This window comes from Chinchilla lanigera, unplaced genomic scaffold (genome assembly GCF_000276665.1).
Source record: "Chinchilla lanigera isolate Chin_1 unplaced genomic scaffold, ChiLan1.0 scaffold00099, whole genome shotgun sequence".
Classification (NCBI taxonomy): Eukaryota; Metazoa; Chordata; class Mammalia; order Rodentia; family Chinchillidae; genus Chinchilla; species Chinchilla lanigera.
The window spans coordinates 505,828-531,305 of NW_004955500.1; the positions used below are offsets into that span (position 1 = coordinate 505,828).

At 37.9% G+C, this 25,478-nt stretch overlaps 1 protein-coding gene across 4 annotated transcripts in view; it reads left to right on the forward strand.

Moving 5' to 3' along the window:
- Positions 1 to 25,478, forward strand: part of Cntn1 (contactin 1) — a 385,843-nt gene that overhangs the window by 351,124 nt on the left and 9,241 nt on the right. For all 4 annotated transcript variants that reach the window (XM_005406565.2, XM_005406566.2, XM_005406567.2 and 1 more), the window contains 3 exons: positions 1,218 to 1,404; positions 3,874 to 3,986; positions 4,683 to 4,839. In XM_005406565.2, coding sequence (XP_005406622.1) covers positions 1,218 to 1,404; positions 3,874 to 3,986; positions 4,683 to 4,839 — 457 coding nt within the window. The remainder of the gene's footprint in view (positions 1 to 1,217; positions 1,405 to 3,873; positions 3,987 to 4,682; positions 4,840 to 25,478) is intronic.

Below are 25,478 nucleotides of genomic sequence, written 5' to 3' on the forward strand. Positions count from 1 at the left end.
CTAGCAAATCATTGACCAACTGAGCTCAGCTTCCAGAGGCTCCTGGTACATTTCTGCTCACTCTGTCTGCAAGTCACCCTTCAGACCAAATGACGTAAATGCCCCAGAAATTCTATTAAAACCCTTAGAAGATGTATTACTGGTATTGACACAGTGATTATTAGCAAACAACATTAAAATATTACAAAGGAAACCAGTAAACAATTAGCAAGTGGCCTTTATTCAGAAATGTGTTCATTCTAAACCTAATCCTCACCTTTGCAAACTGAATTTGGGCCATTTTATAATAGCTTCCATTTTATAATAGCTTCATATATATTCATGTAAATAAAAAGTTCAAGGTTATACTAATATTATACATTTCTTTCAGGCATTTAGAGTATTTGTAAAATTAGAACTGTATTATTTTATAGATAAAGCAACCCAAGGTATAGAAACTACTAATATACCTATGAATAATTCCTTTTTATTTATACTTTAGAAGTAATTACAGATTTTTGACCCCCCAATAACCTTTATTTGAAGAATCTATATTATAATTCATAGTTTTTCCTGAACTTTAACAGACAAGGCAGGTCATATCATTTAGCAAGTGTCATCATTTCCAGTCACAATATGGATAAATTTTTAAAAATTCTTAATGAGAAGTAGTACTGTAACTTATCAAATTATTCGGTGTAGTCTTGATATTTCCTTTGGATGGTTTGAAAGGAGATAAATTTTGCATATGAACTTCTGAAAGGAGATAGAAGAAACATTATGCTGCCTTATTCTAGGCCACATAATGACTGTTTTTGTCAAACTGTTTTATCAATGGCTTATAACAAGTTTGAAACTCTGTAAACAGAAAGAAAGCAGGGTGTCAATTATAAAAATTACTGCACAAAGATATCCAAGAATATTACTTGCGTATTTTGGAGTCAGATCTTATGCAGTGTTATTTGGGCTCTCTCTCTTTCTCCCTCTTCCTGTCCCTCCCCCCATCTCTGTCTCTGTCAGCCAATGAGGTAAGGCTTTTATATGATTCTGATGTTTTTAATTAGATCTGCACTGTGTGCCTTTCCATGTTCTAAGACTGATAGAAAGTTACATACCTTTCTGTAACATTTGAGAATAGAATGCTCAGCCCACACCAGTGAAACAGAGTTAGTAGAAAAGCATTTTGCGCTAAAGAGTCTGAATCGTGGCAAACTATCGCTCATCTTGGGTGTTTGCAGATTAGGTATTGGGCTGCCCATGACAAAGAAGCAGCTGCCCACAGAGTTCAAGTCACCAGCCAAGAGTACTCGGCTAGACTAGAAAACCTTCTCCCCGACACCCAGTATTTTGTGGAAGTGGGTGCCTGCAACAGTGCAGGGTGTGGACCTCCAAGTGAAGTGATTGAGACCTTCACTAGGAAAGCACGTGAGTATCACATTCTGCTTTTTTTTTCCAGTACCAGGAATCAAACTCACGACCTCGCGCTTGCCAGGCAGGCGCTGTGCTGCTGAGCTAAATCCCCAGCCCCACATTTTGCTTTTAGACTTGCCAAAAGCTGCCACTTGATTCAATCCCAGTGCAGATTCATTTGAGGGAATTTTCCTATCTACCTGTCTGAGCGTGTAGTTTTCAATGATATCTTTTACAGTCATCCAAGATTTTTAAAAAACATTTTTAATTATTGTAGATAATGCAAAACTGAGTAGAATGTCTGCACACATTTTATGTTCCATTATGGCAGTCAAATTAGAGAGCTTCCCTTTAAAAAGAGTCCCCTTCAAATTTTGTACCATCAAATAATTAATTTGTGGTCATTCTGTATGTATTAATTTAAACATTTTTCATAAAGATATATGGACAACACAAGAAAATTAAAATTCTGTTTATTTTTCCTGTGCTTGATTTATAAACATGTATCATTGTAAAACGTGATTATAATTTAAATGTTGCATTCTGCTGAGATTTGCTGGTTATTCTACTTTCTCAACCTTCACTTTGATATCTCTCTTCTTGAACCCAAACTGAATACATAAAAAAGAATTTGATCATAGCACTTTAGAGACTTTAGCTAGAATCTTCAGATATGACTACCACTAAATTTGCAAATTTATGACATTGATAGGTAATGAGATGATAGACCAAAGTAGTAAGAGCCAGACTTTAGTGACCGACATGGGATTGAGATCAAGTCTACCACTTACTAAAAGTATGAAATAGGCAAATTACCTTACCATTTTAAATCTCAGCTTTTTAATTTGTAAGAGAAGCATCTATTCCTCTGTTATTCTTTCCATTCATACATTCATCAAAAATCTACTAATGCCCTGTACAGTCCCGGATTGTGAGGACACATACAAGAGACTAACCAAGAGTTGGAAGGAGTCCAACAGATGCTAAGAAGTAAGTGTAGGTACATTGATAGGGCAATAAAATAAACAGATACAATTGAAAGTAATTTGGGTGGAAGCCAATTCTGATTGGTGGCTGGAAGATCTTTGAAAAGATGCCCTGGAATCTAGGAATTGAGTGGTGAGTAATAAGTGATTCTATGGCTATATGATCATAGCTGTATCAACTGGGAGATCAGCTGGGAGAAGATTGTTTCAGACAGAGAGAATAAGTAGTGCAAAGCCATTCAGTGGGAAGAAGATGAAACATATCAGCTATGGAAAACCAGTGGACCAGGGCAAGCATTCTAAGGTGGACAGGAGAATGCACTGGAGCCAAAATATGGAGGGCCTTAAAAACCAAAGTAAGAACTCTGAGTTCTTTCTATATGTGATAAGAAATAACTAGATGATTTTAAGGGAGAAAGTGTTTTTCACTTTATCTTTTAATAAACATTCTGGCCTTGGGTGGAAAATGGATAGTGATGGGGTAAGAGTGAAATACGGTGAGCCAATTGGGAGGCCATTTCAGTAGCTGAGAAAGAGAATTGAGAGTATCGAGCATGAACTGGTACTAAAGACAATGAAATGGAAAATGCTCTACAGGTAAAGTTGAAAAGTTACTGCCCATCAGTGCTGGCCATGAGTGGAATAGAAGGCTGTCAGAATTTTGCTTGACAAGTTGGGGGTTTGGTTATGCCATTTGCAAAAAACAGGATAGATTCACTGAAGGCTGATTTGGGGGTACATGTCAAATGTTTCATCCTGACTGTGTTACACTGGAGAAGTCATTCAAGCATTCAAGTAGAGATAGTCAGTTGGGAACATATTTAGGTCAGAGGTCAAGAGAGAGATTCGGGTTAGAAATAGAATTATTTGTGATGGTGTGGGCCGGTTTCAAGTGCTTAAAGAAAGTTCATAGAAGAGAGAAGAGTGCTCAGGGTAAAGTTCTAAGTCATCACAACATTTAAAAGGTTAGCCAAAGATATGGAGCCAGCACAGAATGATACCTGAGAAGGAACCACCAATGAAGTTGAAGGAAATCCAGATATCATGAATTTAAGAGATGAACAAGAGATTCAAGAAAGAAAGAAGATCAACTCTGTGGAATGTTTCAGAGATGTTAAATTTGAAAAGAATGGAAAAGTGATAGATTTGGCCGAGTGGAGGTGACTGGGGAAAATGGCAGTCTATAGGGTACCCTATAAAGTACTCTAAAGACTTTCAAAAGACTGATGGAGACAGAAATGTGGGAGGAGTATAACCAAGAAAATAAAAGCTAACTACAGATCCTGCCTCACAAAGCCCCTGGATACATAAAATGAACTCATGGGTGTAAAGTGCTTAGCTTAGTGCCCGGCATATAGTGCCCGGCATAAACATTACTCAAAATTAGGTATTATTAGCAGCAGCAGCAGCAGCAGCATTCTAATTCCTGATGCAATGAAGTTTTCAGAACTGATGTTGGATATGGTGACCGTTAATTGTGTACTGCTACTTCCCAAAGCTCCCAGCCAGCCTCCAAGGATCATCAGCTCAGTGCGGTCTGGTTCCCGTTACATAATCACCTGGGATCATGTTGTTGCTCTATCAAACGAATCTTCTGTCACAGGATATAAGGTATGTACAAGACTACTAAATCGTTATCCATACAGTCTTCATGGATGGGTGCAATTTCTACTCTTTTAGCAAAACCCATTCAGCTTTCTGATTCTACCTGTATAGCAGGATCAGAGGACATAGTATCATAAGAAAACATTGTCAGATTTTAGGAAAATGTATCCTTTGAATGAGAGAAATAGGACAATTGCTTTAATGAATACAATTGGCAGAAAATAAAAGCTTTAAAAATACAGACAGAATGAGTCCATTTTTGTCTAGCAATGTTTGTGGTATTTGCAGCACACTGCAAATTAGAAAAGATTATTTACATGTATTCTCTATCTCATGATATGATATTTTGTGTAGGACACTAAATTTATGAATAATATTTAAAAATGTAAAACTGAAAGAAATATTTTAGAGCGCTTCAATATATTAGATTTTACTTTATGTTTTTTTTCATAAAACGCATATTCCCTTTATTTATTTTTTGGTCATCACAGAAAACATTCACCTCCTTATGATACATCCTCTTAGGTAACTCCTCCAAAATAGTGGAAATTAATCTGAATTGAAAGTAACATGAATTTTACCACTAATTTTAGATGTGTTATTTTTACCAATAAAAGGGGATTTTTGCTTTGACTTTTGCATCAGAGTATAGGCTCATTTTTATGACTTTATTACATGTTCATATTTTTGTACTTTTATCAGGTACTGTACAGACCTGATGGCCAGCATGAGGGCAAGTTGTATTCCACTCATAAACACTCCATAGAGCTCCCAATCCCCAGGGACGGAGAGTATGTGGTAGAGGTTCGAGCACACAGTGATGGCGGTGATGGAGTGGTGTCTCAAGTCAAAATTTCAGGTAAGTCAGTCCTAAAGACTTCTTTCAGTTACATACCTATGAGCTTCTATGCTGCATGGTTTCCCAACAGTAAGTGTAGGAGTGGTATCCGCACGATTGTCAGCATTTCCCTAAGTAAATTCGGAATATCAGGCAAGACTGAAACCTGATTCTTCTTCCCTTAGGACTCTTAAAAGTAAATCTGCAACCTATCAAATATTTGTTGATTATTATCTGGACATCAAACACAAACGTTCAGTTATAGGTTGAGTAAGTTCTGCAGATCTTTAATGAACACGGTGGTTGGTGATGTTTACGTTAATTTGATTGTGGTAGTCATTACATGTGCATGTTTATCAAGTCATCATTTGGTGTACATTAAATGTATTCAATCTGTATTTGTTAATTAATTATTTAAAAAGTAAAAAGGCGCATTTTAAATATAAGAAATTAACCAGGCATGCCTGTAACCACAGCGCTCTGGAAGACTGAGGCAGGTGGATCGCACGTGCAAACCCAACCCGTGCAACTTAGAGTCTGATAATGATCCTGTTTCATAAACAAAAATAAAGGGCTGGAGACATAGCTCAAAGTGAGAGCCCTGGGCTTATTTATAGACGATATATTCTATGCTTTGTTATAATCATGTATATTTACACTCTTCCATATTTTTCCAACTAACGGATATTTCTTATCAATTGCAAAACAAGTTATTTACCTTGGTCCAATTATAACTATACAAAGAAGTCACTGAATTAATACTATGAAATGTCAGAGTTTGGGGAATAGTAATATTCTACACCTTTCTTGTTTAAATTTGGATCTACTTGCAAACTGTTCAGATTGTTTGTAATGAGAAAAACATGTAAATAGAAATGAAAAATCTTAGCCCTTCTTGCAAATTTAAAGATTCTTAATATTTCCCTTTGTTTCAGATTCATATGTAAAATATGTAGCCAGGAGTTTACTACATTGCTAGGTTTTATATACATTATGTTGCTAGTTAATTTAATTAATATATATATATATATAATACCTACAATATAGCAGGCAAAATTCACATACTTAAATTGTGCTAAGGTTTATACATTTCCATATCCTTCTCTGACCCTACTGCAATTCTAGTGATGCTCTCTGCTGTCTCGGACTCCTGCCGTTTACTGTATATGGAGTCTTGTATGAAAAGCTGTTCATAATCAAATCATGAAAAGCTCCTTTCAGAAAGAGGTCCCGTAAAATAAAGTGACAGTCCTTAAGATGTTGCAAACTGTTGTCTCTACTCTGCCATACTCAGCTCAGTTAAGAGGTTTCTCACTTGGCCACTAACTTACCTTATCTTCTTAACCACGGTGATGCTATTCCTACCTTGAGGCATCTGAACTGGTCTGGAATTATCTGAATCTTGGCACAGGGTTTACTCCTATCAATTTCTCTCTGCTCAGATGTTATCTCTTAAGACGAGCATTCTGTGGTCACTAATTTTAGGTAGCTTCCCACTCTGAGTATTCTGTCTTATATATCCCAATACTTCCTTCCTTTCTTCCTCATATTTATGATTATTTAAACTACTTTATGTATTAATTTATCCTTGATATTGTCTGTGTCTCTTCCTTCTTGAACCTAAGCTCCATGGAAGCCAGCTCTTATCTTCCTTCTTCTACCTTTGAATTTCTAGCTCCTAGGGGACTATTTGGCATATAACAGGGTTTTAATAAATAGCTGTTGGATTAACTTAGGATTTTTGCATAGAAGAAAATTTAGTAACACGAACATGTGTTTAATTTATGGTTATAATTTAGAGCTCCAGAAAACATGATATGTTTCTCTGTCAGGCATATGCGCTGTCTACAGGTCTGATTTATCATACATATCTCAGTATCTCAAACTCCACTTCTCGCTGGTCTGAATACTATCTGAGGTCTTAATAAAGTATTCCTTACTGAATATTTGCAACATCCATGAAGGCAAATTATCACCACATAAAAAATACTATCTCTCATAAATTCTAGATTGTCTTAACCTTTTATTGATATAAATCATTGTAAATGAAGAGGATGTTCAGATAGGTACAATGTTTTGAATATGAATTTCAATAGGCTAAGTTAACTTATTTCATATTTGCTATACATTTTGAGACTATCAGCAAGGATCCTTGATCATGAACAAAAACACAGAGAGAAGCACATATTTATGTATATATGCACATGCATATTTTAAGACCTTATTTTTCTTTTTAAGTAGACTGTGGATATCAGAGCCAAACCAAGGAGGTCTTTTAAGGACACTTGACAGTCTGTGCTTTTTCTGAAAGGCAAGAAGCACTCATTTGAAACTTCTAGGTGGTAGGAACAGAATGGAATTTTCTCATTTGAAAATTTGTATCGGTGTGTGGGAAAAAAATGTAGTAGGAGCAGAAGATACAAGGAGACGAATTACACGGTTGTTGCTCTGGAATAATTAAAAGATGACTATTTCTTGTACCAGAGTAAGTTTAAGAAAGATGGTAAGAGAACAAGACACCTTTACCATTTAACTTAAAGTTACTCTGTGTTCATTTCATCAACTTTATGTCTTCTAATAAATGTGTCATTTATCTTGATGTTACCATAGATGATGCAGTCGAAGCATTGAACCTACTATTTTTCCTAATCCTATATAAGCAAAGCCACAGACTTAAACACTGTGATGAAAAACACATTTTGTTTTTTGTTCTGTCCTCTTCTGTCCATCAGAAGAAAAAGGAGTAAGGATTCACTTTCTAGGTAGAATGTTTAGTGTTTAATTCCTTTTCTCCTGTGTGCCCTGTCTAGCGCCATTTACTATGTAAAAGGACAAAACTAGATAGCATGTTTAGGCTCTCCTCATACATTATTAAACTGAAATCTACAAAACATCATCGCTTCTGCAAATACCTCTTCTATAGATATGTTCAAGCATCAAAAATATTTTAAGCTTTTACTGTTGGATAAGCTATGTATGGATGGACAGGGTAACATACATAGTGATTTTACATTGACTTTAACCCTACCTTCCTTAATGACAGGATGCTGTATAATTCAGTGATCCCCAAATCAGTAACTTTGTAAATGTCTTCCATCATTTGGAAAAAGTAGATTGCTATGAAAATATTACCTATCTGACTATTTGCAATTGTATATTATTTGACAGTGTTACAATTGAATGCCATTCTTATAAGCCTATCATCACCATTTAATAAAACTTGGTTATTAAGGCATAATCAGACACTACTCAGGGAATGCTATTTTCAAACTATTTTAAAATAACCAAATGTATTTTGCTTTCAAGTCAATGTATCCAACTTACATGTTTCTAAGTTGATAAATAGCTTACATTTAAATTATCTCTAAAATATGTATCCCCTTTATAGCTGCTGAATCATGACTAAACGTTTCAACCCTTTCTCAACTGCACAGCTGTACAGAATTCCTAGTTTTGTGACAAGCAGTAAATCAAGGAGAAATTACCTCAAGTAACATTTTGTGACTTCCTAAATTAGACTTCATGAGGCAATTCATAGCTCTGATTGATATAGGGGAAAGAAACTCCCAACCTGCTAGATATCTGGTATGAGTTCCTGTTCTCTAAAATCAAAGAATGAATTTTAGGAACAATGGAGGTTAAGAGTGGAATATAGTTATTGGGAAGAAAGCTTCTGTCTGAGAGAGACAGAAGGGGACCTGAGTGGGTTGCCAAGGACGCTGTCTTTTTAGGGGATTTTTGTAGAGCAAAACCAAGAGATGAGGCAGGTCCAAGGTGGGAAACATGGGAAATCACAAAGTGGGCATGAGGTGGGACAAAACTATGGTCAGCTAATAGGATTACAAGCATAATTGCTCAGGTAAAATCAATTAAATTGGGATCTAATGGGGAAGTGAGTCACACAGCAAGCGGGTGTGAATACAGAACAGGGGCTCTTCCTGTAGGGGCTTGGGTCAGTGACTCATCTTGAGCTTCTCAAAGTCATACAGACCTACTTAGAATCTCAATCCCTGATGTTTGTCCTCAGGAAGTATGTGGGTGCGTTTGTTTTATCTTTTGTCTTGAGGTCTGGCCCACACCCGGAGGTGTCCGTCTGTCCCACAGTGGCAAGGTATCATCTTCCACACCGGCTTCTTTGAAGGCCTAGCCCTGTTTAACTGCCTATCACATTTCTGTCCAACTCAGCCGCCTACAACATGACTATTGTAAACATAACTCTGAATGAGCCAGGTTTGCTCTAGAAGCTGATGGACTACTTCAGCCAAAGGAGCTCCCATCCGCTCGCTCATCCTTCAGAAAGTTTGAGCAGTAGTTCCAGAAGCACCCATTACCGCTGGTAGACCATGGACACCAAACACCTCTGTATCCAAACTAACTTGAGTTTTACTGAATCTCGCCCCAGGCTTCTTTCAGTTCCTCCCGAGTTCACACAGCAGCCTCAACATTTTATTTTGCTCATTGACCCAGGAATAATTTGCCTGAAAAATTTCCCAAGGGAATGCATCACAAGAACAGAAAGTGAAATTAAAAACAATCCTCCAAGACTCACTTATTAGTGACTGAGTCACTAATAACTTTTATTAAAGCATTTTCATTTATGCAATATGATCTTTCCCTGGGGCTATATTTTAGTATAATGCATAAATAGTATTTTTTTCCCCTCTGATAAAATCCTTTGAAAATATCAGATTTTTGCAATAACTTTTTTCTATAGTAAATTAGTTCATGCAATAATATGAACACTAACAGGTGGGAGGCGTTTTGCTATCATACTGCTTATAGTAGTTAGTAAGCCCCTCCCGAAGCTTGCATTCCAGTGGGTATCAAAACATAATGAATTCACAAACAAACAAATAAATAATTGTATTTAATAAAAATTATAAGGAAAAAGAGGTGGTTGATGCAAAGGTTGATGCGGGGAGGTGGTGAGCTGAGCCTATCCCTGCCAAGGTGATGCTATACCAAAAACTAAAGGAAAGGAACCAGCCATGTGACACAAGTCGGAATGATGTCTCGGGATGAAAGAATGGCAGAAAAGGGGTTTTCACGGCCAAGAAGCTGCAAGGAGCCCAGTGTGACGAGTGGGCCTGCAGTGTGCAGAATCGTGCAGGAGAGGAAGGAGAGGTGAGTGGAGCAGGGCTGTGAAGGGCTTGCGCAGATAGAATCTCAGGCTCAGACCCTTCTGCCCTCCTTCTGAGTCTGCTTACCCCACCTTCAAAGGCCGCGCCCAGAAGCCTGTGTTCTAAGATTAGCAGGAAAGCATCCAGGCATTCTCAAGAGATGAGCCATGTGCTCCCATTCACCCACCTCACAAGCAGTCCTGAGATTATCAGTACTTCAATCAACAAATGGCAAATCTCTGAGCAACTCTGCAGTCCTTGAACGAGCTTCCAATAAAGTCAAGCTCAAGACCTAAAGCTGTTCATCTCCTCTACTAAGGTGGTCTCTGTCAGGGAAGATGAACTATCTCCAGATATTTTAAAGCTTATCGCATGGCCCATTTATTCTCACTTTTTCATTTTTTTATTTTAAAAAATCATTTCTAGATATTTTAATTAAGCATTGAATTAATCTCAAGAAAGCAAACCGTAGGAGCTGTGAGGCTGAGTGGCTTTGTGAAAGTAAGAACTTGTAGCTAACGGGAACCTTGCTGGTGGTCTCCCTTCCTGCAGCACCCCGCAGGGCTCCACCTGAGGCTCCCTGGGTGTGGGCTTACCTCGCTTCTCCCCACCACTGCAGGGCTCTGTAGACTTTTCCTTCTCCAGGGTCTTCCAGTTCTCCTGTCAGGGCCTTGTGCTGGCAAGAGGGTGGGGAGATGTAGTGTCCCGAGCTTCCTCCGGAGACAGAGAGGAGCACACTGAGAGAAATGGTACCCAGATGTCAGGAGAAAATGCAGCATACCTTCTCCCAACGGGGGCAACTTTTCCTCATAGCCATACAAACAGAGCTAAAGAATGCAGCCAAATGTGGATTTTTTAAAAAAATGTTCACTGAAATTTAAGAAAAATGACTTGACTTCTAAATCAATCACATGGCATAGAAATTGATGTTAGCCACACCACTAAAGTTATGGGACAGAAGTGCAGGTACAGAAGTAATATGATGGAAATATCTGAAAGATTTACTGGAGCTGTAAAAAAATGATTAGTATCACTTGATTTCCAAGACTCACAGGTAATAGTGTAACCACTATATTTAATTGCTCTCCATATTTTCTTTTTATATTATATACCAGCAGAATAAAATAAAATGTATTAACATTATTCATAATAGAGCAGTATTATATGATTTATAGACTTGCTTCTCTACATTTCTGATTTTGTTTTAGAGTAGACTCCTAAAAGTAAAATTGCTAGACTAAAGGGCATGGTGTCTTAGACATGGTATGTGCTTAAAAATTACCCAATTATAGCCAGATGTCGTGGTACATGCCTGTAATCCAAGTACTTGGGAGGCTGAGGCAAGAGGATCACTGCAAATTTGAGGCCAGCCTGGGCTACAAAGTGAGTTGAAGGCTAGCCTGAACTGTAGAGCAAGACCCTCTCTCAAAAATATTTACCCAATTATCCAAAAAGCAATGCTCAAATTTTATTATTGAACATTTTATCTAGGATGATTTTTACTTTAAAAATCTGTTAATGAAGCAAACTACTGTTTCATAATATCACTATTGTGGTGAAGTATATTGAGATGAGATAGTTTATAGCTATAGTTCCATTTTTGCAAAATTCCATTCAAGTTCTTTCTGTATGTCACATTAATAGCTTTTTAAAATGTTACTATCAGTTTAGAAAGTAAGATTATGGACATATTCATGCCTATTTATAGCAAAGATTTTTCCAAGTTTATATTTAAATGATTATACTTTTATACAAAATAATGAATTCTAACTTTAAGAATTCTCAAATAGTTCCTGGTCAACTTGAACAAGCCACAAAATAATACTTATATGTCCATGTATATGAAGTTAAAAGGGAAACAAGTGGTTTTTATGGAGGTACATATATGATGGCAAAACTTCTACCAAAAAGATAATTAATGCAAAATTTAGAATAGTGTTGTCTTTTAAGGGGGCCTCTGGGCAGAGAGATCTGGAAAAGACTTGTATTGCTCATATTTTTGTTGCTGGGACAAAACACTTGACACCCGCTGGAGAGGTCTGTTTAGGCTTATGGTTTCGGAGGTTTCAGTCAATGCTTGACTGGTAGGAACATCACAGCTGGAGGACCCAGTGGAGGTGAGCTACTCAGTGCACCGTATCTGGGAAGCCAAATTTAAGGAAACAGTGCACAGAGAGAAAGGGACTGGGGACCAGACATAGTCCCCAGTCATGTTGCCATGGCCCAGTTCCTCCACCTACGCCCCAGCTCCTATGACCGTTCAGCTTGAACACGTACAGCCCTTCTCCAAGGCAAGGAGAAGGGGCCTCTAAGGGATCAACCTCACCCTCACCTTGTTCTTGGATTTCTACCCTCTGGGATTGTGAGGAACATCGTGTCTATTGTTTAAGCCCTCTAGTCTGTGGTGCTTCCTTGTGGCAGCCCCAGCAAGTTAAGGAAGTCATTTGAAACGCCAAATTAAAAACCATCTTTCACTTAACTTCTTCAGCTCCCTTCTTCCTTTTACAAACTTAAAATCCATTATGTAAATTAGTATTTTTAAAAACATAACTCTAAGCCAGTAACAAAATATGTATCTCCGTACTTCTCGGTCAGGCATAAGAAACACATGAGCCCCAGTCTAGTAGTTTTGTGCTAGTTAATCTTAACTGTCAGTTTGACTGGACTGAGAGACAGAGTGGAGAGATAATCGGACTGTGTGCTGAAGCTGAATGGGCTGTTAGGAGGTGGATCTTGGATGACGTGTGGAATAGGCACAGAATTTCGCCTTTTCTTCCACCTGAGAAGCCTTGGTATCAGTGTCATTCAAAGACTTGTTTTCATGCAGAAGGCTGCAGCAGCATTAGGAATTACCTATAACACAGACTCTGTAATTCATGCCTAAGAAAGAGGAGGGTCTCTCTGTTTGGCAGCTGTCGTAAAAATGAAGGACCTTCCCCAGAAATCCCTGAGGAAACCTTTCTGTTACATTCAGAACCAAGTCACACATCTAGCCCTAATCGAGTAAAATAGCATTTTTAGAATTGCTCAAAGTGATCAAAATTTACTGCTGATCTGCATACATACCAACAAAAAGTGAAAGTGGATTAGCAAAGAACAGAGCAGGGAAAAATTTTTCTGCTTAGGATTCAAAGTTAGGAAGAATAGAAAGTGAAATCAAAAAGCAGCTTCATAAAAATTCAGAAAAGGAGTGGGAAGATATGGAAAGGCTGAAAATTTAGCTTCAAAGGGCAGAATTATTTTAATTCAAGCAAAAAGGAATGGCCATCAGCACAGATCCAGAAATTAAAGCAAGGATTTAGAATGCTGAGCAAATTACAAAGACTACGTCAACAAATTGAGTTGAGAAAATTCTGACCCAAACAAAGACAGTAAACACAAGTATATCTTTTAAGAAAATATATATTTGGTTCAGTCACTGTTGAGATTTTAAGTTGGTAAGTGGATGGAATATTGAAGGAATCTTTTAGCATTACAATCATAGGAAAATTGTAAATGTTTTTGTTTTGTTTTCTATTTTAGATTAGATATTTCACACAATTTAAATCTTTGAGGTGAATGTTTTTCTTCAAAAGCTGCATTTGGTGATATAAACTAAAGATAGAAAGTTATACCTTAGAGGTTATAATCTTGAAAGAATATTGCTGCAGGACCTAATATTGTAACCTAGCAATGAGAATATATATATAGTCAGTGCTTTGGAAAAGAGAGTTAGAATTTAAAGGAATTTACCATCTTTGAAGAATGTAATCACATCAAAGCTTTAGAAAAGAAGCCTCTATTCCTAAGGGAGATACTTTGATCCAAAAATTGGATTTACTTTTATAAATATTCAGTGTCAGCAAAATTCTAGTTTTACTAAATAGCTGATTTTCTCACCTTGTTTGCATAAAACCAAACTTTGAGGAAATTGTTAGGTTTCAGACAATTTTATGATGGATCATAAAACTTTGCATCAATAAATTAGTCATGAGAGAATGTATAATCTCACACAATTATATATCCTACATGTGTAATTGTAAAACTACTACTAAGTTCAATTTTACTTTTTTCCAAGTACTGATAGGTTAATGCACAAAAAGTTACATTAATATATCTCTTCTGTACACTCAAATGGATTGGCAACATACTATGAAAATAGATGTGCCTCCTCTCAAATCATAGATTGTTACTTTATATTTTCCTGAAATAAGACTGGTAAACAAATGAATTAAAGGAATCAAATAATCCAAGCTGTCATTATCTGATCTATGCATCAACCATCAAAATACTATTTAAAAGTTTATTTTCCTCTGAAACATCTCAGGCTGTGTTGAAATTTGTAAACATATTTGGACCATACAAAGACAATTATGCTGAGAAATTGAGCTGGATTTTAAGTTTTCTTTCCTGAAGTTTGGCAATAATTCATTGTCATATAAATTTGAAGAACATTTCTAAAGGAAAGTAAGTTTTTCATTATTAAAAGTAAACCTTGCCCAATTTTTCACAAATGTAACTAGAAACCTTTAATGCTAAAATAAGAGGGAATGTAAAACACTTAAACTGAAAAGTGATATGCCAACAGATTTAAAATACCCATTCTATACTACATTAGGGACCAGCTTTGGTGATTCATGAAGGAACATTTACGTGTCAAAGTACTTCCTATATTTGGGTAAAGCTAGAAGCCAGGCCTCTTGGTAGATTATTCACAGTATAGAAGCAGGGCAGTGAGGCAAGTGACATTCCACAGGCAGTTTTTATAGAGCCAGACCAAAAGAAAATAAAGATTTTTGAACATATTTTAAGACTCTGAACTTTTCTCTCCAGCCAGTTGTCTGCTATAATTTTCTGTACCAGGTCCTGCATGCATAATGCTCTGCTCTTTTTCTTAAAAATTCAAAAGCAAATCACCAGGCTTGAGTCACGTGGCTACGAGAAGCAGAAGCACCAAGGGTGTGGTAGATTTCAGAGGAGTGGCTGCCTAGGACTGGAACCCCAGAGGAGATGCTTAGGGATCCAGAGATGCCTGAAGGTGTGTGTGGGGGTGGGGGATGAGTCTCAGGATATTGGTATCTGCATAGATGACCCTTCCAACCTCCTGGCCTCCCATCTGTTTACCTCTCCTTTCCTGATGATCTGGTCCTTTCCCCTCCTTCAGCCTCCTACTTATCTCTGCCCGCCCACAGACTGAATGGGAATTAGAATGCAAAGAGGGTTGAAACTTGAATGAGAAAAAAAGAAAATTACATTGTAAAGTTTTCTCATCTCTAACTGAAATGTAACATCCTTCAAACACAAATTTGGGTAACATTACTAATCATACATATTCTCATTTTATGTTTCCGCTCTTGAGCTATTCAAAAATATTATTAGACCCATTCTTAGATCTTATTATTTAATATGTTAATAAATGTGCCATTTGAATGTCTTAGTCAGTGTAGTACGTAACACTTTTACAAGTTCACTTCAGTACAGGTGTGTTTCTTTTACCTCCGTGTCATGCTTTATGCACATAAAGGCGTGGTGTCCAGTGTTCTCAGACTTTCTGGGTCACACATGACCGATGGTGTCCATGATGCACAGGGAAAGTGTAAGGACTCCTGCAAATCTCAGGGGTACTATTAAGAGCACACTTTTAAATAATCTTAATTAAGCTTCTTCGTGAGTAATAACTAGCTTTCTCTTGCAGCTTTCCCCCTCGAGTTTCCTCTCAGTTCTAGCAGTTCTTCCCCTTCCCCCTCCCAGACCCCCCACATATCCCATTGCTCTTTTATCTGTCTTTTGCTCCCCCTCATGTTCTGTGTCACCCTTGAGTCTCAGGTAAGAATCCAACTGCATGTTTCAATCCACCGTCTCTCTGTACCTCGTCCCATTCCCCTTCATGCTGTGCACAGGCCAACTCCAAACCTGAAATAGCACCCTCCATGTATGTGTCCACACACAAGCACAACCCCGCCTTCCCACCAGGATCTTCCTGGCTGGACTCACTCCCCGCATCCCCCGCCTCGCCAGTGGGCAGCTCCAGGTCCTTCTGCCCTTGAATCCAGTTTATGACAACCCGTCACCTAAAGAAGCCCAGGACTCTCAGATTAATACAGTTCCGGGGCTAAATTCTTTAGTTCATTTCTATCCACACTTAACTCTTAAAAACTTCCCACTTTGCTGTCTGGAATTTACTGTCAGTCTTCAGCAAAGTCTTCTATAGCTTCTATCTCTTCAGTGAATGTTTCCATTTACTTTATCTGAAGTCATATTCTCTCTGGTGGCCTTGCCCCTCTGTAGTCCATTCAAAAGTGGTAGCTACTAAGCCAGGTGTGATGAAGCAGGCCTGTGACTCCTGCATTCTCTCGGTGGCATATTTCTGTTACCCCTGCACTTGGCACTCCGGGTGGCTGAGTCAAAAGAATTGCAAGTTTGAGCCTAAGAACTTAGCAAGGCCCTGTCTCAAAATTTAAAAGTTTAGAAAGGAGTGAGGGTGTAGCTCAGTGCAAAGGCCCTGGGTTCAATCTGGGTGCTAGAAAAAATAAAAGAGGATGGAGGGAGGGAAGGAAGGAGAGAAAGAAGGAAGGAAGGGAGAAAAGGGAGGGAGAGAGGAAGGAAGGGGGAGGGAGGGTGGAAAGAAGGGAGGGAATGAGAAAGGAAGGAGGGAAGGGAGAGGATGAGGAGAGGGAAGAGTAGAGGAGAGCAGAAGAGAAGAAAAGGGAGGGAGGGGAGAGGAGGGGAGGAGATGGCTATGCCCGTCACATCTCTGGAGCCCTGGGCCTGGCCAAAGGATAGGTGTCACTTCCATGGTGTGCCCTTCTCTCTTGCCCACCCCCCAAACCCTGTTTGGAATCTCAGAGCGTGAGCTCCCTTCCATCTCTTGTTCTTGCTGAAGTTTTACCACCCCCTGGGGCACGCCTACTGATTCTTTGAAGATTTATTTCCCAGTTGCCATCATGCTCCCCACCTTACCTTTTCTCAGCATTGTGCCAATCTGAGTGTACTTGGAGATGATCTTTACTTTGGTTTCTTGAAATTCTTGTTGTTATTTATATTCTTCTTCCAGTGATTCCTCCCCAGGCATTATCATTACTGTCTTCGTCTTCTCAGACCATCCTCGTCTCAGACCATCTCTTCCTATCTTTCTTCTCACTTCTGGTGCTGAGACTCCTCAAAGTTTCCTGACCTACCAGGCAGCAGTCTTTGATCTGACCATTTTTCTGTGTCCTCTAGCTTTCTCATTCTCTTCTCTTGGTATCCAGCCCAAATCCCACAATAACCAATAAAATGTTCAATTCAGAAACATGAAAAAAAATTGTTTCACGAACATATATTCTAAGAATGCTTTTGTTAGCTACTATTACTGAACTATTCTTGCAGGTAGAGTTGGTCATACTATAAAATACATGTATTACAAAGTTGGTGGATTCACATTTATATTTCAGAATGCTGTATCTTTATCATTTAATATACTTTGTATACAAATACATTGCATAGTCAGTGTATGGCATATCCTCAGCCATTTTTAGTGAGGCAGAATAAAACACCAAGAGTTGGGCTGGGGATTTAGCTCAGCAGCACAGAGCATGCCTGGCAAGTTCGACGTCATGAGTTTGATTCCCGGTACCGGGGGAAAAAAAAACCAAGAGTTTAAGGCTAAAGGTTGGACATTATTTCATGTACCAACTGCACCTGTTGTGGCTCTGTTTGCAAGTTAAAAACTTCTTACCTTTCAACAAATGTATTTGAAAGAGTCTAACAGAATGTGTTTTTGCACCCTATAAAATTTATGTTACAGATGCTTATGATAAAATATCTGATTATATTTTAAGGCATTAATATGTCTTTGTCTTTTGAGAATATTCCATAAATAATGAAGTAAAATTTATATGAAATCAAGAACTATAACTTTACCTTGAATTAGATTAATACAAAGCAGTAGCTTAGCATAAGAATTTGTTTCTTTTTGAATATCAAGGATAAGCTTTCATTAGCACCTCTCTTTTTTGTAATGAATTTGTCAGAGAATATTTTGCTATTATCAAAATTAGGAGGGCATTTGTAGAACATATGGATGTGCGATACAGTGTTTTGTCCCTTGTTTCTTAGCTCACAGCCCTCCTCGCCTGGGGAGCTCCCTTTCTGGGACACCAGCGCCGGTCCCTCTTCTCCCTCCCGGAGCCTGTGCTTTCCCGGTGCCATGCACCTCTTCCTAGAGCGATGCCGTTGTGGCTTCTTGTCCCTGAACTCTGCCCCCTGGGAGAAGGAGAGGCCGTTCCTGCACCCAGCACTGAGCCCAGTAGTAGTGGGTTCTCATTATACTGAAATTATTTAGCTGCCAATTGAAATTTGGCAGCTAAATATTTTCTCTTCTCTGAAAACTTAGAGACATGATCTTTAAAAAGGAAACAGTTGATCTGAATTACAGATTTTAATCACATTCATTTGTGAACTGTCTACTTAGTTTAAAATATCCAGCATGTTTACCTATGAGTAAGAGCTTATCAATGTACCTTACTCAGAAGTGACTTCGTCTCTCCCCTCTTAACCTCCCCAAAGCATCACAGCTTGGAATCTGCTCTTATTTGAAAGAAGTATAAGCCTCATCTAAGTACCCAGTCTGCCTTTCAATTTTGCAAAATTTAGGCAGTCCAGGGTAGTCAAATCGCAGGCAGAATAACCCTGATCTTCCCTGACTTGGCTTAATGAACCCCAGATATTACCTTATAAGTGCCCCTTACTTTGGTCCTGACCAGATACCTTTTCCTTCCTGAGTCTACGTCAGAATTCTTTGCAATGTTCCCAATAGAGTCCTCAGATGTCTGCCATTCATGTTTTTTGACAAATAGAAAAAATCAGAAAAAATTTCCCTATTTATAAAAGAAGGAAGAAATAACAACTACTAAATATTTATTCATAATAGCAGTGTATTATGTCCTTAATTGTTATAATAACGCAATTAGGTAAATGTTACTATCCCCATTTTCTTGAAGTAACTGAAGTTCAGAGTGTTTAAATAACTTGCCCAAAGTCATCAAGCTGGTCAAGTGACAAGCCAGGATTCAAATGATTTAGTTCTAACTCTGAAGCATGTACTCTGAATTTGTCTGCTATGCCCAGATGTAATTCATTCCACATGGACACTTTGAACAAGAGCCTGATACTGGGACATGACATGGGACAAAGCAGAGAAGCAAAGACATTCAGACGTATCCAGCTGGTTCTGTCAGGTGTGCCCCAGATAGGCAAAGGTGAGATGTCTAGCACCTTGAATCTGAAAGAGATTTTGTTAACTTTGTGGGGGAGAACCCACCACAGCCTCAACTACTATCTAAACAGGAAGAATCCACATGATCCTTGAAGAAGAAAGAATTACATAACCTCAGATTACTTTCCTTTAATTGTCAAGAGTCCGCCTGTGTGAGTAGAAAATTCTTCTGATTCAGTTAAAGCTAAAACAGCCCAATTAAAATGTTATCTAAATGTGTTCCTCTAAAGGAATAGCCTTTTAGTCCTGCTTTGAGATTAAATTTCTGGCAAAATATAAAACAGGACACAGTCGTTACATAAAGTAAGAGAAGTGTGAAATAACACATATATTTTGCAACTGTCATAACAGAATTTTCACAAGAGAAAAAAATTTTCAAAGTTTGGCGTACAGCTAATTTCTCTTGGTGAATCCTCTTTCCTTTTTGACCTGTATTATAAGATCAACCTGTAGTTATCTAATGAAAGCATTCTTAGAATATATGTCAGTGAAGCAGGTTTTTTTTCATGTTTCTGAATTGAACACTTTATTGGTTAGTGTCTGGGTGGGCTGATTGCTTGATTTGCAGTCTATAGGCAAGTGGGAATTTTATAAAGAAATTATTTCCCTATGCTGCTTTTTCTCAGGAATGATCTTTCTGTGACATAGAGTGGAGCTAGAGAGAGAAGGAATGTGCACGGTAGACTATGTAGTAGATTGGAAACATCCAAAGCATGACTTAACAATATAATTTTAAAAGTTTGACCATTTAACTAATCAAGAAAATGTACTGAGCATCAGATGTGGATAAGGGAGGACTTGCTTAGAAATTTGAAGACAAATAAGAACAGTCTCTATTCTCTATTTGAAGAGTCCTCCATTCACAGGAGACTAAAACAGGTGAAAAATAACTATGGCACAGTGTAAGAAGTTCTGTAGAAGCAAACACTGAAGGGGAAATAATTAAATCCATGTACAATTGCTCAAGGAGTCGTAGTTTTAGTGAATCTTGAAAGCACATGGAGAGTTTTCCAGAGGTCAAAGGAGTAGAAGGGCATTCCCATATGCAGAACGAATGATAACTGGGAAAACATGACAATGGCGTCTCATTCAGTGAATCTGGAAGACAGGATCAAAGAAGGAGAAAGCAGAGTAGACACAATTTGAGTGTAGCTTACAATCAGACTGTGCAAAGGGGGGAGCTTAAATTCGTTATCTTCAAGTTTGTTTGTTTGTTTTCTATTTAAAGAAGATGCAGTGAGTCCCAAAATTCCTAAGGCAGAGGCAATGAGGACAGAGTGGAGCAGAGTGGTTTCCAAGCTGTACTGGAGATGCGGTCAATTGGTCTCAGTTACTGAACTGATAAAGTGCAGATAAAAGAGAAAAAGCATTTATACAGTGACTCTTGGTTTTCCGGTATGAATAACTGAGTACATGGTAACATCACGAACTGAGCTAAGCAATGCAGAAGGTTGGGCACATTTTATAAGAATAATGAGTGGACAAGAAAAAAAAATACATATGGAGAGAGAGAGACAGAGAGAGAGGCAGAGAGAGAGGGAGAGAGAGAAAGAGAGACAGAGAGAGGCAGAGAGAGAGGGAGAGAGAGAAAGACAGAGAGAGGGAGGAAGAGAGATGGAGAAAATGGTCCTGCTACAAACTGGAGAAGCGGAACGTAGTGAAGATAAGGAGGCACTAGGACAGGTAGAACAGCCCATATGCAACATACTATATCCAAATTGAGCCACTGTGCTCAAACTTCTATTTTTTGTAATACTTCTCTCAATAGCTAAAATATCCACTATGAATTACTTCAAAATACTAGCATATCACCATTGATCAATATTTATATTTCCCTCTGTATAAAATATAGTATCAAGAGCTATACTAAAAACAAAACACAAGTCTCAAGGACAAAATTGTAATAATGACTCTATAAGTTGTATAAGTGAATGACTAAAAGAAGGTAGTATAGATGGAGATACTGGTATGCAAAGAAAAAGTTAACCTCTAATTTACTGTATGGGAATTGACATGTTCAGGATCAACAATAAATGATTTCTTCAAGAATTTCCCCAAATTGGGCTAGGGATATACCTCAGCAGCACAATGCCTGTCTAGTAAATGCAAAGTCCTGAGTTTGATTTCCAGCACAAAAAAAAAAAAAAAAAAGAAGAAGAAAATAAAAAGAAAGAAAGAAAAAAGAATTTACCCAAATTCCTTGCGGTCTGAAAGGAGTAAGTATTCTGTTGATTTTACAAACCCCATGCAGAAGTGATGAAAGCTAATCTTTTTTCTCCCATTTTTGGAATCTAACTAGAATTTGAAAAAAACTTAATATTTCAGCATTCAGCACTGTGAAACTATGACTAAGAATTAGTCTTTTGGAAAAGAAGAAATTTTCAAGAATATAAAAACAACCTCAGCAATTCTGTGTAGTTACAATGTAAAGTTATCCCAGTTCTTGTATATTGTCTGGATCCGAGGCTGGATGGCACAGTTTCTTATTCCCGAGACTAGCCAGTGCTCATCTCTGGCCAATAACTTCCTCCCTGCTCAGACCCTCATTAGGGCGGCTTATTCCGACTTCTCCTCTTGAAGGGCAAAGAGAAGATGCAGCTACTCATGATCTTTTTAATACTTATAGTTTCAATAGTTGTTTAGTGAATCTGGGCACTTACTCATAAGAATTTCATCTGTGTGTGTGTGAAACAGCGAGGTATCAATGTATCCCCTTGTGATAGAAGACACTGACCCCTACAGCAAGACCCCACCCCAGTTCTAACAAAGGAATTCAGCATCCTATTATTACAAGAAAGTTTAAATACCAGCATTCTACCTTTAGCAGATGAGTTGTTCAATTATCACAGCTCCAAAAGCAACACTGAGATTCCATCTCACCCCAGAAGGAATGGCCATCATCAAGAAATCAACCCACAACAAATGCTGGAGGGGCTGTGGGGAAAAAGAAACCCTTCTCCATAGTTGGTGGGAGTGTAGACTGGAACAACCACTGTGGAAATCAGTGTGGAGATTCCTCAGTAAACTAGGATTAGAGGTCCCATTCAACCCAGCTATTCCCCTCCTGGTTATCTTCCCAGAAGAATTAAAAACATCATACCACGGTGATATATGTGGTCCCATGTTTCTAGCAGCACAATTTCTAATAGGTAAATCTTGGAAAAAACCTAAATGCCCGTCAACCAAGGAATGGATAAAAAAGATGTGGTATTTTTATACAATGGAGTACTACTCAGCTATAAAGAAGGATAAACTTGAGACATTTATAGGAAAATGGATGCAAGTCAAGATCGTACTCATAAATGAAATAAACCAGACACATATGTGTAAACATTGTATTGTCTCCCTAGTGTAAAAAACTGAAAGAATAAATAATATCCAAAATATAAAGTAGATATTGGGAAATGGGGAGAAACTGTTCAAAAGGAAAGAGAAACTGGGATGGGGGAAAGGAGAAAAGAAGGGAAAAGGGAAAAAATACATGTATATGTATATATGATAATGAAGATAGTTATGCTACTAATTTCTATTAGTTCATTGAAAAGAAAGGTTTGTGCTAACATTGTTTGGACAATTAAATACTGACATCTTGTACTCTGAGTAACTAATTTAGAGACAACAATACACAATGTATTAACTATTGTTACTTTCCTATTAGCTTGTTTTGAAATTTTGTTTTACTGTTTTCTCTTAAAATTAAAAACAAGGCAAAGGTAAATCAATAAGGCTAAACTGGACCTTTTGCCCTAGTTTTACTGCAGGAAAGTTTCCAAGGCAGTTGTGTTCCTGAATCACCACTTGAAACCAGGGGAATAGGGTTCTTGGCTGCCAGGGCTGGGGAGACGTTGAGACACTTGTAATGATTTCTAACTCTTCTTTCATTTGTGTGTGGATAACGTTAAGAGTTGCTCAGAGAGCACACATGGGGTAGAGGGAATAGCACAAGGCTCAGAGTCAGATTTGGAAATCGGTCCCCAATTCTGCCTTCTGCCGGGTGGGTAAATTTGAGTCCCAGGTTGCTCCTCTCTAAATGAAGAGAAAGTGACATACTCTAATTGCACGTTAGATGAATGAAGTAACATAGCGTGTTGCAAAGTATCTTGGACAGAGGAGGCACTTACTATGAGATGAAAATTAAATCAATCAACTGAACTGAGGTTTAATAATGAAATGCTATGGATCAGACTGTCTAAAACACTTAAGAATAACTGAAGTAATTTCAAAGCTTTCCCCCTTGTTAGATGAATGTCTTATTTTCTAAAATAAAAGCAGAGGTAAATTAGAAATTTGGATTTAATTCACATATAAACTTTAATAAAAGCAGCCACACATATGAAATCAGAATAACTTCCAAGGGGGCCACCCACTTGAATGGCTGTTACGAATTGGAGTCCCCTGAAGGAGCCACATGAGATGGAATTCAGCTTCTGCCTTGGGGTCCGCAGCACTGAGTATCAGAAGCTTCTCCAGGGCATCCCCACGGTCCTGGAAGGAGCTACTGTTCTAAGCATTCTTTAGAGGCCATGTGCCTGTCCTCTCCCAGAACTGAGGAATGAGGTCTCCCACAAAGATTGTGCTATGATAACTACCTGGAAGAGTATACTTACTGAATGTATTTTATCTTTCTTTCTAATGTCATTTGAGAGATGCTCACACAAAACATACTTTCTATGCATGAATCCTCATGATACCCAGTTTCATGGTGAGGAAAGACTATGGGTTCCATGATCTCAGCTACAAGTAATTTTTGTGCTCCACCCCAACCTGCAGCATAGGTGTCAAAGCCTGCAAAAGATCATCTACTCAAGTCATGGAAAATGAGAACTGAGAAGAATTCAGTGGGCTTTGTAGAAAGATCTGGTTCTCTTGGATTGGATTTGCTTTTGTTTAGATATGTTTATTTAGGTTAAGGAAAATTAACTCTTATGTCCAACTAGTTTTATTCTTTCTCTTTAGTGTTGGTATTCCAAAACACTACCCAGTCACCCAAAAACCCTCCAAATCTAAGTAAAGCCAACAGGCCATGGGTCCATCTAGGAAGTGCTCAAGAAGCCTTACTCAGATAGGAAGTCTTACACCTCTGAGCTCTGCATAAAGAGGAGCCCTAAACCTTGGCCCAGGAAGAAACCAAGGCATGAGAGAAGAACATACCCATTCTTAAACTTTGATGCTAGTTGTTGTGTCTGTGCTTCAAGAACAAATTTGGAGAAGATAACAAAATAGAGTGGACCCCTAAGTCATGAAGCTCTCTAACATTAATCAAAATCAAGAAAAACTAATCCTGGTGCTGGTTTGATGTATTCAATGACGTCCAGGCTACTACTGTGAGGAATGTTCTATCAAGCAGCTATTGCCAAGGCCAAATGCAAAGATTATCTAATAAGCTGGCTCTGGTTGCTGGTTCATTGATCAAAGATAAAGAAATTGAATGTTATTATTAAAGATTTGGTATAAATTTGGAATTAAACAAACCCATGTGTTACATGTATGTGGTGCATTCCACAGAAGAAATTGTCTGATTTCAGGCTCTGCTTGTACTCACTAAATACTAATTAATTTAGTGAATAAATTGAATTTTATATTAAAGCCATAACTAATTGATAGTCTTTACTATACATATCTAATATTTTTGAACATTTAATTCTCAGAAATAGCCTGCTCATTTCACACAGAGAGAAATGGCGCTCGAGGAGGACAAGTAGCTTGCGAAAAGTCACACATTCAAGTGAACAGCAGTGGCATGCAAGTAAAATTCTGCCTCACCCCAAACTTCATGCTCCTGTAGAAATGTCACCTTTACTTTCTAAAGAAGTAGACAAGCCAACATTAAAAGTGTTCATAGTGATATTCTTCCCTTGCACAAATGTAATTATCAAAATTGAGTTTTCGAGCATAACCTTTTGGATGAGGCTGATAGAGCAGTTGCTTTTACATTACTGAGCAAATAACTGGCCATCATTCCACTGCACATGCTTATTTTTTTCTAATGTATTGGAGATAATACATCCTGGCAATCTGGAATTTATGACAGGGAAAGACTATGTACATAGTAAGAAGCAAATACAACTGCCACAATAAACTGCCAGAAAACTGTGTACCTCAGCCAAAAAAGAAAAATCTATTTTGCTTGTCACATCATTATCAAACAAATAGGAGCAGCAAGATTAGTAGGTTTCACTGGATTGAAGTAAATTACCAAAGACGCTACTTATAAGGTCAAGTTGTTAATATATAGTCATGTTAATATCAACTTTGATTATCATAAATAAGAAGTATAACAAATATGTTAGCAATTTTTATGGTTC